Source organism: Protomyctophum parallelum (genome assembly GCF_964188405.1).
Source record: "Protomyctophum parallelum genome assembly, chromosome: 2".
Classification (NCBI taxonomy): Eukaryota; Metazoa; Chordata; class Actinopteri; order Myctophiformes; family Myctophidae; genus Protomyctophum; species Protomyctophum parallelum.
In genome coordinates, this window is record NC_139699.1 from 38,681,688 (window position 1) to 38,697,312 (window position 15,625).

Below are 15,625 nucleotides of genomic sequence, written 5' to 3' on the forward strand. Positions count from 1 at the left end.
ACCCAGCAATCAACATGAACACCTCTCACATTAAAAGGATCAAGGAAATTAAATTAAATTAAAGTGCATTAGGTCAGTTATAGGATCACAATGTTGGTTTGACTTGGCCAGTTTGGTTCATCATGACTGAATATGCTGTCTTTAGAAACAGAGCACTTCATTAGACAAGCCTAGAGCTAAGAGCCTGTAGGGAAACTGGGATATAGTACCCACCTTTAATATCCAGTCATGTTTCATATTTCCAAACTCATGAAAAATCTCCCTGATAATTAACTTGTTCTGCCTTTGGCGCAATGGAGAGCAGATAATGCCAATTAGAAAGAGTGGGCGGGGTAAGTAAACACTCCACTGAGATCTGAGAGAATAATAAAGGATTGATGGAGCAACATTATCATCCCAGAAGAGCAAAGGCAGCACGGGGATATGAATATGAAATCTAGTGTTTGGTGGAGTCTGTGTGGGGTTTTGGTGACATGGATATCCAACACTTTTCTCTCGTCCCACAGCATTGCAAGCTCATACAACAATGCGAACTGTGTTTCAACAGGACTCCATTGTAACTCATTTATTCCTGATGTCCTAAGGGAGCTATAGAGTTGCACATTTCTTATGCACGTTAGCTGTCCCAGCTATCCACTTGCTCAGGTGGGGAGGGGGTGAGGGGACTGGGAAAACCAATAGTTCTGTGCACCCCTTAAAGGATTAGCTGTACACAGATGGACGGACGGACGGACACACGGACGGAGTGCAAAACATACTATCTCCCCATGCCTTCGGCCTGATGGAGACAACAAACCCGTCTTGATGTGTACCTATTTGTGTGAAATTTGCATAAAATCTGAAGGAGTAATATAACAAAAGGTGTTTTACATATGTCGGCCTCCTGGTGGCTATAAAGAGCAGATGTGACAAATTCCAGGCAAAGGGTTTTCCTTGGCCTCTAGGGAGTGTGCATACAAGGTTTTACAGTTATAGGTAAAAACACGAATCGGCCAATTATAGCGCCACTATGAGGCCGAGTTGAAAATGTTCAAGTGGCATTTCTTCCTCATCCCAGTGGGAATGTGCATGCAAGATTTCACGGAAATCACACGTGTTCATTATTTGCCGGCAGTTTGTTCAAAACAGAGCATTCCTGCAAACTTTGGTAGCCAATCTTAGCCAATCAGGATGGAGTCTGAAAAATCTCAAAGAATGCTAGGCGAAAATAGCTTACATTGTGTTGACTTGCAAGCAATGCATGTTTTAAGCTTGTGTATCTCTTGTTTAATCTAAATAATTATATGGGTTTACTTTTAACATGAACTATTAATAGTAATATATAGATTTTGGTGATTAGTGATGACTATAGCGCCACTATTGGGCCAGAAATTCCACTTGCACACAAAATGGTCGGATTGACATGAAACTTGTTGAGTGCCTTCAAGGTTCAGTTCAGGTCTCCAGCCTACAGCCAGAGCAAAGTCCTCAGTGGTAATTTTAAATTACCACTAAATTATTCTATTGGTAATTTTATACATTTTACTGTGTAAACTGTAAAGCTAAAATTAATAGGAGATTGACAGCATCAACAGTCCATCCTTTGTTGGTCCCTCTAGCAACACACAATAACCCAAGCAGAGTCCTGCACGGGTCCTGTTTTGGATTTTTCAAAAATAGCAGATCTACAAGCTCAGAGTGGCGCGCTACAAGCTTGTAGATCTGCTATTTTTAAATAGCTAAAGCATAGCATAATGCTAACACCAAAAGGGGTTCCCGCCCAAAATGGGTTAAACTGAACACAAACTTGGCGTTTAACTACAGGTTACTGACAACAGTATAGGCTACATTGATCACCATTTACTAGTCTAGAAAGTCTAAACAACTTTTACATTTTAATGTATAACCTGTCAGCAGATGAGGCTGTTGGCTTCTTGGCATAATTAAGGCTACTCTGTTGCATGCAAGATTTCAGTAGCCTGCATGGAAATAGGCTAATGCTTCACCTAATTATGAACCAAGAAATCACACCTGTGTATGTAAAATTGTCCATTCATTGTCAATGGGAATTGTGTGTAGGACAAAAATAGACATCAAGCCGATTTGCTCAGACACTATGATGTAAAATTCTACTTTCATTGTCAATGGGAATTTAATGTTTGTGTAAGAGGAAAATCTACACTATTAGCTGAATATAGGAATATATCAAAATCACACCCGTGTGAAGTAAGTGCAACTCCGTGTGGGCGTCTCCGGGAGGGGGCCCTGAAACTTCAACTCCGTGTGGGCGTCTCCGGGAGGGGGCCCTGAAACTTCCAGACCCACAGGAACACGTTCAGGGTGCCAGCCCGGTTTTGGTGAGCCACCCCGCGTCCGAAATGGTTGAGAAATTACAGTTACCATGTGGGGGTCCCGCTACTGTACTGTACTGTCACACCCGAAATCATCATATATACAGTTAGTGTGTGTGTGTGTGTGTGTGTGTGTGTGTGTGTGTGTGTTTGACTGTGTGTTAGGCAACAGTGACACTTGGTTTGTGCTCGGACAGACCCAGCCAGCCAGCCAGCCACCCACCCACAGGTACTTAATGAAGTGGTTGCACCATTTAAAAATAAACTAACAAAAGCTGCACATCATATCTATTAATCACACTGTCCATGAGCCTTATACCCAGTTATCATCATATCCCCAGACATTTCCAATTTAATTTCTGCCAGCCAATGAACTTCTTGAAAAGAATTGTCTAGATAACAGGATAATAGTAGAACATAATTGCACATATCAGAAACACAAACATCATACCTCTCTCTCATAGTGTATTGTACGTTGTGCCTGTTTCCTACAGTTTGTTTGACCATCATTATTGTTAAGATAATCTGCTGTACTCTTGTCTTGGCAGAATGTCAAAGGAATTGACTAAATGGACTAATGAATATATTAAAAAATAAAACTCTAGTATGTTACACACAAAATAGATAAATACACAAACATTCAGCAGCACACTGAAAACCATTCTGATTTTAATAAATCACATAACAAAGCCTTCATCCTTCAATATCATAAATCTTATGCAGATCCTTCAGATTGATTGATTGAATACTTTATTGACAGTCTGCAAAGACAATAACAGAAAAGTACAATACACGGTCTGCTGGTGGTGGTAGATGGTAGAAGTGGATGAATTCCAGGAGTCTGTAATAGTCTTGATGGGATATTGGCTACAAGGTTTCTCTTCCTCATATTGGTCAAATAAATGTATGTTTACAAAAGACCATGGTAGCAATAAACCAGCTCTGTGTCACTATGTCCTATCATAACATAATTAGCTGAGTGCTGGAGGGAATAGCCAGGTGGACTTTGCATTCAATCTACAACCATCTATTCTACAGTAAACACACATGGGGAAAATATTGAAGACCTGGCATCAACTTTCCTCCAATAAATCAAATAAACTGCTGAGAGGGACTGTCCACAATGAGATGCTGGCAGAATGCTATTATCTGAAAATAATAAACAGCTACATAAGCAAAAATGAAAGGATGTCGGTGAAAGTTGTAATGAAAAGGCCTTGCTCATCTCACGACTACAGTAGCATCAACTCTTCCACAAAGCTATTAATACACTCTCAAAGGCAACAGGGACACCCACAGTCACATATTGTAGAAAGACATCTAACCATTCAGGTGCTGTAGTTTATTCAAGGATTCAATGTTGGTTTTTTTTCCTCCTCTAAATGCACTGATAGTTTTTTTTATTCCCACACCATGTCCACAGGGAACCATATCTATCGGTTAATCCAAATGAACCCTTACCAGTCCAGTTTCACTGCAAGTTAAATGTATTTTACTTACTTTAACTCAAGTCAAACTTATAATTGCACTGAATGGGGTAGGACTCGTAGGAGGCCATGACTAATTTGGATTCCTGTGTCCTTAAATGCTGTGTCCCCTGACTGCTAGAGGAACTGTACCGACAAAAACGAAAACCCCACAGAGAGTGGTGCGGAGACTGTGGAAGGCCGAGCGCAGAGTTGGAGGTGAGCTTCCTTCGCTCACTGTTTGAGAAATACCGTAGTGGGTAGTCAAACACACCGTATCATCAGGGACCTTCACCACTCCAGCCACAATCTGATTCTGTTCACAGTTTCACACACCGCTACCACCACGGCCGGGAAAGGAGCTCTACCACAGTATCAAGGGCAAGACCACAAGATTTCCATAGACTTTCAGAATAAATGTAAAGTTTGGGATTTAGTGAATTGGTCTACTGGCAGCATGCACAATAAATGTGGTACTTATCAGTAGAATAGTTTGTGAGATTAGCCACTGACACACACAGGTGCTCTTCCAGACTTCTCACTCTACAGAAGCCTTGCTGACGCCGTAAACAATAATTTATTTAATGACAAAAATCATAATCAAAATCTGCTTGAGTAAAAACCTTCATTTGAGATCTGTGACCAGATAATTACCAGATTTGTTGGAAATAAATGAACACTGGGATTATTTCTACACAGTATGATCTTCTGCAAGATTGTCATGGAACCCTTTTATCTCACTCAATGTCCATCAGGTGTGTGTTCCAAGAGTGTAAAAATGGAACCGTAACGGTTCATTGTACATTTTGCTGTGTATAAGTTGGGCTGAAGATAAAGTGAATGGTAGGAGACCATTGACTTGCATGTCTTTGCCGTTAAGTCTGATTTATACTGCATGCCATGGTGACACGTTGCGACTGTGAGCCGCTATTCTTGCCATTTTTGGAGCGTGACCCTGGCACGTTACTAAGTATAAATTAAACATTAGCCTAGATACCTGACATCTGCCTTCACCATCACCTTCTAATGTGAAAACAGCAAAGACAAAACTAACAAAGACACAATGGCACAGACGGCAGGCAGAGAACGGAACCAAAACAGGATCCTTCCAGCAAGTCAGTTGGACAACAATCGTTCAACTGATTTAACTGCCTTGACATTTAGGCTAACATATATCTCCTACTCGCACTGTCTGTCACTGGGTCATTCACTTTTCTCCCACGGCAGAGCCAGAAGAGACAAGGTCCCCTTTCATTCAACACACAAACATGTCAGTGCCACTAACACATTTCTGACATTATTTGATGTTCTCTTTTACTGTAAATCTTATCCAACATCTTTTTTATGTCAGTTTCCGTACAGGAGCGGTGCTGAGAGTCCTTTTCTTTAATGCACCATTTTATAATATGATCATAATACAAGTTATTAAGGTGTTATTATTTTATCTACATTTTCATTTAAAATCCACCACAGACCTGAGGTCGATTCTACAAATGCCTTCTAAATCAGTACTTCTCAAACCTTTTTGTGCCAACTTCTGCCATGGATCCCCAAAATGCACTTTCAAGATTTTTAAAAAATGTTTTAAAAAAATAAGCTTTACAAGCTGTGAGCTTGTATATCTGGCATTTTTGAGAACCACTGTTCTAAACCCAAACCTTCTGAAAAATGTATGTTGCTAGAGCTAAAATAAAAAATGACACAGATCGGAAGCTTTCCCAGTTTTAATGTGTTAAATTCACAGCTGTAAGCTCCGTGTTTCCCCAGTGCAACTTGTATCTCTGTGAGCAATGCCCTCTTATTACGAACTGTCAATATCAACCACTACAACCCTCGATACAGGCCTTCTGTCTTGGACAAATGGGGCACTAAAAGCAGTCTCAATGAGACAGTGGGTAGAGGGGAAACAAAACGAAACCAGCCAGGGAAGAGTTGCTGTAGCTACTACAATGATCCAGAATTTATGCCTCCACTTTGTTTTACAGTAGCTTTGCCATTTTTCATGATTAGCCTGATTTATCAGCTGGGTTTTAATGTGATTTGTTAGCTGCTCTTGGGTTTGTCTCACAGCAATCCAGCTGTTATCAACAAATAGCTACAGGCCTGAGTCTGACTCCTAACAAATACTAAAAGGAACATATCCCTGCACTGTCTGTAACATTACGTTAATTTAGCCACTTAAGCCTTACTTGTTGAATAATGAAAATAGCCTGTCCCTCCATACCAACTCAAACGCACTGTACGCACAGCGATGTATGAGTGAGTTTGTAGATTTGTAGACATTTTTTAAATGTCTAAATGTTGTTATGATTTTTGGGGAATTTCTTTTTATGCATAGCATATAATAACATGGGATGCCAGTTTGAAAGTGGTTAACCCTTTTTTTGCAGTTAGAGCTCAATTAATAACAGTACATTTTAGAGAGCAGTAATGCAGATTACAGCAGTAACTAAATCACAGTGCTCACTCTCACTGTGCTTGCATGACTGTGTTCTCTATACTAAAAGCTCAGGTAAGCCATGTTGCTGAAAGGGACATTCGTAGTCGTTCTCTTCTCAATAGTACTGTGCTGAAACGAGTGACTTTGGGAATTCTGTCCCCTCTGCTTGAAAAATGTAATCACGCTATACATCTCTGTCACCATACGGTCACACAGTTAAATAACTCTCCTGCCCCCTTTCAAGTACAGCTTCTCATTTTCTGTGCCCCCCACACCCACACATAGGCTACTCAAAGACTAATACTGCTATCTAATGGAGGGAGTAGATGTCCTGCAAGGAGGATGTGAGCTGAATTTCAATTGCTTTTTCCTACTGTCCTGCCTGACAAAGTCAATTCCTTGCTAAACATGCAGGCAAAACAAGAGTAAGTTAGTTGTGTGGCCATAACTGTGTGTGTGTGTGTGTGTGTGTGTGTGTGTGTGTGTGTGTGTGTGTGTGTGTGTGTGTGTGTGTGTGTGTGTGTGTGTGTGTGTGTGTGTGTGTGTGTGTGTGTGTGTGTAGGTTTTACTTCAATACACAGTCTGTTGCAGCCTTCAGGCAGCACCAAAATGAGTTTGGATGCAGCAGTAGCCTACTGCACAGTGCACACACATGTCATGCAGCCTGATGATGCAGGGAATGAGACGTGTCGTAGAAGGGATGCCATCATAATAGCCATAATAAGCACGGATACATACACACATCAACGCGTACAAGCCTTTATAGCTCTATGGTACAAGCACGCAGTCACTTGGACACTTGACTTGACAATGCACAAAACAACTGCTTTGGGATTTCTAAAATGAAACGCGACTCACTTGATGAAGTAGCTGGCCCCCTCGTCCGTGAAGCCTTCTTCCCACCCTCTGGGTAAATCTACAACAAGAACACAAACATGCTAGAGAGAAAAACACAGGTAGGAGTAGGACTGCAGAAAACTTCAATGTAAATCCAGAATAAGATATGACCCTGCTGTGCGCGTACCTGATCTTATCATGTGTCCGGAGTTGACAGGTTCACCAGTGCGAGGATGTAGCCAAGTAGTGGTATGACTTTTATCACTGCAAGAAAGACACCTGTTACTGAACGAAAGATTAAGGCAAATTTCACGCCGTACGCTTTTGTTATGACAAACGTCGTGCAACATAACATCACGAAAACAAACAAAACAAACAAAAAACCAAGAAGCTCACTCAATAAAGAAGACTCTGCCATCTCTGCAAACTCCGTACGACCAGTGGTCAGGTAGAGTGTCCCGCGCGAGAGGTGCCGCCATGATCCCGTCTGTAGCTCAGTAGCTTACATTCATTGTCCCTCCGCAGACTTTCCAGGGAACCGAACACTGCTCCGCCGCTAGGGCTGCATAGTTTTAAAGGGGAAGCAAGAGCAAACTTCGACACAGCGTTTTTGTTCCACTATCAGCCGAGGAAAACAGCACAATCCGAGTGTTTCGTTCGTTCCCATGCAGGCAGCAGGCACTGCCAGGCAGTACACGTTGCGCTGCTTCAAACTAGCTCTGACATCTATCTACTACAGCTCCTCAACATCACCATTCACCAGCCCCGGTGCGGCAAACGGGGTGTAGCCTAGCCCTGCAGGAATGCATTGAATTAAAGCACTGTTCCTTGAAGTTTAACGCATTCCAGGGACAATGGTCGTGTGACATGGATACATCTGACACTTGATAACATAGTAGGAGATCCCTGATTCCTGAGAAATGTGTCTAACCCTAATTAAGTTGCTGCACAATGTTGCTTTTTTGCAAAAACCATATGACTTTGATTCATGATTTTATCATAAAAAAAATTATCTGGGAATATGATTATTAGGCTCTAAGTAAGTGAAAGGAATATATATCAGAGGGCATTTTGAAAAGAACAGCTAAATATGAATCTCAGATGAGCTGATCAGAAGCATGAAAAAATAAATCATTGAACAAATATAATAACCATTGGGATAAGCCAGATTGTAGCATCTGTGTACAACTAGTAGGCCTGTTATAGAGTTTATTGAACTATGGGCTTCACATCACTGCAGTCAAGACCTTGAGGACAGAGTGCCTTCCCAACCATGACACATTACAATAATGCTTACACTGCATCAAACAGCTGACCTGCCCAATTTTGTGACGCTGCCCATAAATTTTGCTTGATGGTGTAGGCAGGCAAAGCACAATGTCACAGTGCCATGAGTAGCTGTATCACTCATTAGCACACAAAAGACAGGAACCAATAGCTTTTGCTATTTCCTGGTTTCCATCCCTGTTGCTGATGCAGCATTTTACGAGCAGTTTTGAGAGAGAATTCCATCTCTGCAAATACCAGAGTTGTACAGTAGGCTACTGTGTACTAAGGGCAACTATGGGTGTTATCATGTTGCCTATAGTGTATTATATAGTATTTTTGGTAGAACAAATGATATCCCAACACACTTATCAAACCCAGAATACATCTCCTGAGTGATAAAAGTATTTTTGTGGGGTATACAAATGTTTTACACCGAGCATTAAACAACATTATAAATATTTATTTTGTTAAGCTCTTTTGAGCATATTTTATATTATTATTGTCTCCACAAGACACTACATATCATTTGGGACCAAATTCATTTTTTTTTATTGTAAATATTTATGGCCATCCTCTACGATTTGTTGATTCTTGTTCAACCTCAAACTTATTGAGGTAGACAAAACCTTGTCTGGACATGTCGCACCTGCCTCCCTATTTGGTTATGTCTCTGCATGTCCCCCATATAGATGAGTAGAACCGCTGCTCCTTCGCCTGGAAAGGAGCCAGCTTAGGTGGCATCTGGTTAGGATGCCTCTCGGGCGTCTCCCTATAGGGAGGTCCTCGACGCACGTCACACTGGGAGGAGACCCCGGGGCAGACCAAGGCGCAGTTGGAGGTGGAGCTGTTGCCCCCGCGACCAGACTACGGATAAGCGTTTGAAGATGGATGGATGGATGGATGTCCCCCATATAGTTTATGCACTGTTCTGATCAGAACAAATAGTTACACATGCAATTTCACCAGGTCATGGTGAGTGATCCAATGTGCAACTCCAAGGACAAATGTTGAATAACACATCCCATAACTTTAAAATATTCAAACAACCAGATTAAAACATTATCTCATGGGTTGACATCAATCAGTGCACAAATATCTAGGTTGGGCATTAATAGATTAAATCACACACATGTATGCGCACACACACACACACACACACACACACAGTCACACACACACACACACACACACACACGCACACAATAAATGAACCATGGCGTGTGCAGTGTAATCATCTGAGATTCTGTCTATTAATTGTTATTTGACCTTGCTTCACAATTTATTATCATCCCCTCCACCCCTCACCCATCCACATCCTCACACATGCACACAATTGATGCGCAGTCCAGTGCAGCTCTGCAGCATGGTCTGTGTGCTGCTGATTCCTGCCTCTCTCCACTCCGCCAGAGGCTCACGATGCAGCAAGGTGACTCAATGTTATCGTCGTTTCCTCAGAGAGTGCCGGGCTCACGCTGAATCACGCCTTATGGAAGAGGGGCTCTGCATGCAGAAAATGTAATAAATAACTCAATTTCATTCTCTTCAATAACTTCTTAACACTTATAGGGATGGGTTATTGCATTTTTGATGTCGACGTATAAAATAACCAGCATCCAAGCTAACTGTGCCTGTGCCTTCTCGTCTCAGAGAAGTCAGATATTGTTGCTGTCGAGGCACGCGCAGAAACCTTGTATCTCCAATGTTCAACTTTTAGTTTTTTGTAAATTAATGCCAGACTTGATCATACTAGTGCTGAACAGCATAAAATTAGTCAAAATAGCCAATCTACTAGCTCTGTAGATCTGCTATTTCTGCTATATTTGAGCAATTCTAAAAGAGATGTGAAAGTTGTTAGTCTTTCTGTGTGTATTATAAATATTTAACAAATGAAATATATTAACATGAGCTTGTGACTAAATAATAACTACATTGGAACACATGCTCTTCTTTCCCTCTCTTATTTCCTGAAAAGTAACAGTTTTGGACATGATGGTGTACTGAATCCAAATGTCTCCTGAATTATTGGGTAACTTTTGGAGATATATTATTATTAGTCTTTTACTATAGATTACATAGAGCAGCAGTGAAGATTAATTGCTTTTCAACACACTGAAACATTAATCTATTAACAGAAACAAAGGTGCTATTTGGTCATAAATATGCAATTTTGTCTGAATGCTTCACTGTCTGTACCAGTCCGAATTCATTTAAAGGAGCATTATTGCCAAATGTTTTCATGTCACCCAAGAAACCACATTTTGGCTTCTATTTGATCTGGCCCAAGCAGATGCTTAAGACCCCTTGGGCAGCAGGAGGCACTTGATTCAAATAATTCATATTAATAAATAATCTTGGCATTAGTTTTTCTTGATAGTTTTTACTGATTATCCTTTGAAAAAAACAATAATCTCTGCACTGTCAAAAGCTGGTGCAGTTATGAAAGCACTCATCCTTATCCTTTGTGGAGGTAGTGAAGTAATACAGGATTGCCAAGCCAGAATTGTACCATGGGGATGCTGTGGTTAAAGGGTCAAGGCACTGAGGCACTATACTCTTACAAATAAGTAAAGTGTTTACAGAGAGGAAAGGACACAAACAATACAATGTGATATAGACAGCATAGAAATTAGATCACAAAACGTGGGGTGGTCCCCAGCCCCCCCAGTAAGCAGTTACTGACATGATTCCATTTTTATTCAGTGCGGTGTGAATTACTTTTAGGGATTATTCATTTAATTAACATGTAGGGCTGCAGGAGATATACAGTAAGGCCATGCAGTGAGATCAAGGATGTGTTGAGAGGTGTATAGTAGCTGTAAATACAGCCTCGTGGCTTTATCCAAAATCTCCCCAAGAGCCCAGTGAGCAGGGTTGGGGTGAGAGGTGGACATGGGCCCATTAATCAGAGACTGCTGCCTTCTGGCTGGACTCAACCTATTGGATGGAGTAGCCATAGAGTTAATAACTCTATGGGAGTAGCAGCTTGTATTGAGGGAGAGAAGCCAACAGTCTTTCCTTTCAGTGAGCGCTACACGTGCCAGGATCAAACTCATGCAGTCACTGTACACTAATGACTCCCACGCCATGTCAGATATATCAATATAAATGTGTACATGCTAATCTTGCCATTGTAAGGGGTACTTTGCACTTCCTGATTCTACAAACTACAAAGTTTTTCCATGAAAATATTATTAAAGGTATATTACAATAAATACATAAATATACATAAGTTAAAGGGTAAGCCATACTTCCTTTTGTAAAAATAAGTGTGATAAGTGTTATACAGCATATCCTGATAGCAACCAGTGTTTGTTCAGTAACAGTTGTCTCCCCATCTCTCCAGCTGAATTAAATTCAGTGAATGTCAGGATACAAATTGCATCCGATCAGGAGAACTCATACAGGATACAGGATAAACATGTGACACCGGAAGTGATTAAACAATAGAAGGGGGTTAGCTTAATAATTACAAATTACACTACAAAATGTAAGTAAAGACATTTTCTTTGTGGAATTCTCTCTCCTGTTTACTAAAGAGCTGAAGAGATGGGGAGACAGCTGTTACTGAACAATCACTCTATACCGTAGCAACAATGATCAAACAAATGAACAAATAATATTTGTTCATTTGTTTGATCATTGTTGCTGAATGCTGATGCTGACATATTATGTCAGCATCAGCATTCAGCATACACAAACTAATATATAGTGTATTTGTTTAAATCATTCAAAAAGCATGACATGCTGACAGTGACATCTTGTGGTGGACTGCTGTCTACTCTGTCTTCCAATAATGCCAGTGTAATATTGCATCCATTACAAAGAAGTGTAAAGCTTTCAGAATAAAGTCCAACAATATCCCTTACACTCCTTCTATAGTCCTACTAAAAACCTGGTTGTTTTAAACTACATCAAACTCACCAACATTGCAGCTGTACGAAAAGCTTGAATTATCCTCTTTCTATCTTCACTCAATGGCCCTGCGTGCCACCTGTTATGAATTGGCACACACACACTACTACCAACAGGAGTTGGCAGTAGTGTGTGTGTGTGTGTGTGTGTGTGGTCTTCCCATCTCTTTAGAATACAGAATATTCAGGTCAAGATAGCCAACCAATTTTCTCCAATAAGGAGATAGTGTAGCGGTTTCCTCAGTAGCTTGGGGTGCCAGGCAGGTGTGTACCTAGCCCTCCAAGCAGAACCCAATGGTACTGAAGTTTCTGACATTTTGTTCGACCCAGTCCATGGGGTCCTGTTGCACCACTAACATGCCACCTGGTACACAGCCATTCTTAAACATAAACAACATGTTTAGCGCCTGGCCGCGCTCTGTGACGATATGTTTTCGTGTGAGCGTTTCTGAATATGTTTAGTATAAGTACCCATACATGCCGCTGCGAATATCTCCTGTGGCGCGGAAGCCGTTAAGTATTTTTAATATATGTTTGCCCGAATTGGAAGCTTGGATTCTTCTCTTCCTTCCTTGTTTATTGACACCTCATTGTACCGCCTATCTGGCTAGCTAGTGGCGCTATAGCTATGACAGAGCAGATCAGAGGCAGGGACGTAGCCGCACAAGCCAACCGCACACCGGGAGGCGGTACAATAAACGGTAAACAAACAAGAAGAAATAAAGCGACCAAATCGGTCAAACAAAGATTAAAAATACTTAACGGCTTCCGCGCCACAGGAGATATTCGCAGCGGGATGTATAGGTACTTAAAGTTCCCGAATTCAGAATAACTCAAGCAAAAAAAGACCGTCACACAGCGCAGATTCAATCTTAGAGAGATTTTTTACTTCCGCGTTCTGGAATTCCCATACGAAAATATAGTTCTGACCAGGGACCCAACATAAAACTCATCAAAATTTCAGAAAAGCTTTATGTAGGGTCCCGAAAGGGGCTAGTGTGTACCTACCAGAGAGGACTTAGCCTCTCCTTTTTTTAATGTAGCCAGGTGGTTCGAGGAAACTGACAAAGGACTCAATAAAAGATAAAGAACCCTTAAATGTGTTGGATTGGAGCAGTCTTTGTATTGAAACCAGGGGTGGGTTAATTAGGTTACAACATTATTTACTTTTCAATGAAAACAAAAAGCATCAAATGGCGATCAATATTCAGAACGAAAATCAACAAATAACGAAACCCCCACAAAATATATTCAATAAATGTTCAACTCAAAATCTTGGGCACAAATGGGGTTATTAATTCACCACTCCTTTGAAATAAAGCAAAATTGGTCTTTGAGAGTTCAGTTAATGATAACAAAATAAGATCCTCTTGCTGTTTTTGCAGTGTTTTTTGTCCCAATGTTATCGTTTGTCCTTGCTGGTAATGAAGTGTTTTTTGTCCGAATGTTATTGTCTGTCGTCCAAATGTTATTGTTTGTTGTCCAAATGTTCGTGTTTGTCTGGGTTACCTCTGAGTGTGTTTTAGGTCGCATTCTCACCTAATACTTCGGTAGACTCAGATCCGTATGGGCGGGGAAAGGGGATTCTTGCATATTTATTTGGCTGCGGTTTGCCTTCACACTGTCATTCGCAGCAATTGGAAACGCAGCAGGGGGGACCTTTATCAATGTGTTCCGTTCATAAACTATAGCCTACACAGTGAAATCTATGGTGATACATTTACACTCATAACGTGCATGTGTCGTGCCGCCTGGGACCCCCCCCTCTCTCTCTCTCTCTCTACGCACGCGCAGCCGCCACACACTGTTCTTTTGGGCATGGAGGCACAGCGCTGCATGAGCGCACTGATATAACTCCCCAGTCCCACACAGTGACAGCACTCCATGTTTACGGCACGCACAGACAGACAGACAGAATATTATGTAGGCTATAATACACTGCAGTGTTTTTATGTGTTTTCTTAAGCAATTGATTAATGTAGCCTACACGTCCTCATTTCGATCAGGGCTTCAGTCTCCTTATTCGACCACGTCTATCCACAGTAACGGGACATCTTTGCGCTGCGTAAAATATGCCTTAACCGTCTCCAACTGTGTTCAGCTCCTCACCCGCCACATTATGTTTGCTTCATTTCCTTTATTTACTGCGGATTGCATTCACACCTGCACCGAATCGTAGTCAAGTGCGATTCGAAGCGAAGCGAAACCCACGTTTTTGGACGGAGTAAAATGCGGTTATTTGCTGCGCATTAGGATTCGAATGAGCCTTCACACCTGCCAAACGAAGCGCACTTTCTGACAATGCGCAGCAGGATTCGTTTTAATCGCAGCAAAGCTCTCTGGTATGAATGCGACCTTAATGTCCCACTCAAACAGAGGCAAACAAGCCTCCTGCAGCAATTCGCCTCCTCCGTTTACTTCTCCTCCCTGGATTGTATCACAGAGGAGTTTGAAGAGTCTTGACGGCAGGCCTTCTTCTGCAGGGGGTGCATATATCTCTAAACATGCTCTAACTCGAGCTAAAAATAAACAAACAGGTAGAGTCTGAGAGCAGAGTGCTGGACACTGTCCTTCAGAGCTGCTGCCAGCACACAAACTGTTTTCTCACACCCAGAGTGACACACCTGTGGCAACTATAACCTGAGTAGGGAGATTGCCAGGTGTCAATCATCGTTACCTGGTGATGGCCTGTTAATTATTCACTTAAGGCTGTCACAATATAACCCCACAAAGATCATTATCAGCTTCAATGTTTATATTGTTTCACTTCCAATTGTAATTGTTGATCCTTATCCTAGGTGTATTAGTTATCTGTCCTGATTGGATTAGTATACCAGCCTGAAAACAGTCTTGTTTTCTGTTTATAGAGCTGGAAAACCTTAACAAACATTCTATAGCAGGGGTATTGCTAGTATATAAGTCAGTATATAATTCCACAGGTTTTTGTGACTGTGCACTTCAAAAATCAAGTGATGCTGCTCTTTGATACCTTCTTAGATTTGTTTGACAGCACTATGAGGCTGTTTGTTTTTTCGTTTTGTTGTTGTTGTTGTTGTTTTGGTCCTTTGTCCTGATTTGCTATCAGAGCTATTTTAATAGCACATATTTATACAACAACAAATTGCATTACTGTAGGCTACATGATGATAGTGTTATATATTAACTTTATAACTGATCTTTAATAAGGGCATTAAAAAAGTAATGTAATATTATGTAAATAAATGAGAGCACGTGAAAACTAATAATGAAAAGAAAACAAAACATATTCACTGGTTGACTGGTAACTGCAGTTCATGTTTGCTGATAGATACAACACATTAAATAGTAGTCAAATGTGGACATACAGCACCACTTTTTCTTCTATCACTTTTT

At 41.0% G+C, this 15,625-nt stretch overlaps 1 protein-coding gene across 3 annotated transcripts in view; it reads right to left on the bottom strand.

Moving 5' to 3' along the window:
- Positions 1 to 7,716, bottom strand: part of plekha7b (pleckstrin homology domain containing, family A member 7b) — a 133,374-nt gene extending 125,658 nt beyond the window's left edge. For all 3 annotated transcript variants that reach the window (XM_083759140.1, XM_083759139.1, XM_083759138.1), the window contains exons 1-3: positions 7,470 to 7,716; positions 7,261 to 7,337; positions 7,095 to 7,152 (exon numbers count right to left, since the gene is read on the bottom strand). In XM_083759140.1, coding sequence (XP_083615266.1) covers positions 7,095 to 7,152; positions 7,261 to 7,337; positions 7,470 to 7,552 — 218 coding nt within the window. In that variant the 5' untranslated portion in view covers positions 7,553 to 7,716. The remainder of the gene's footprint in view (positions 1 to 7,094; positions 7,153 to 7,260; positions 7,338 to 7,469) is intronic.
- Positions 7,717 to 15,625: the final 7,909 nt, after the last annotated feature.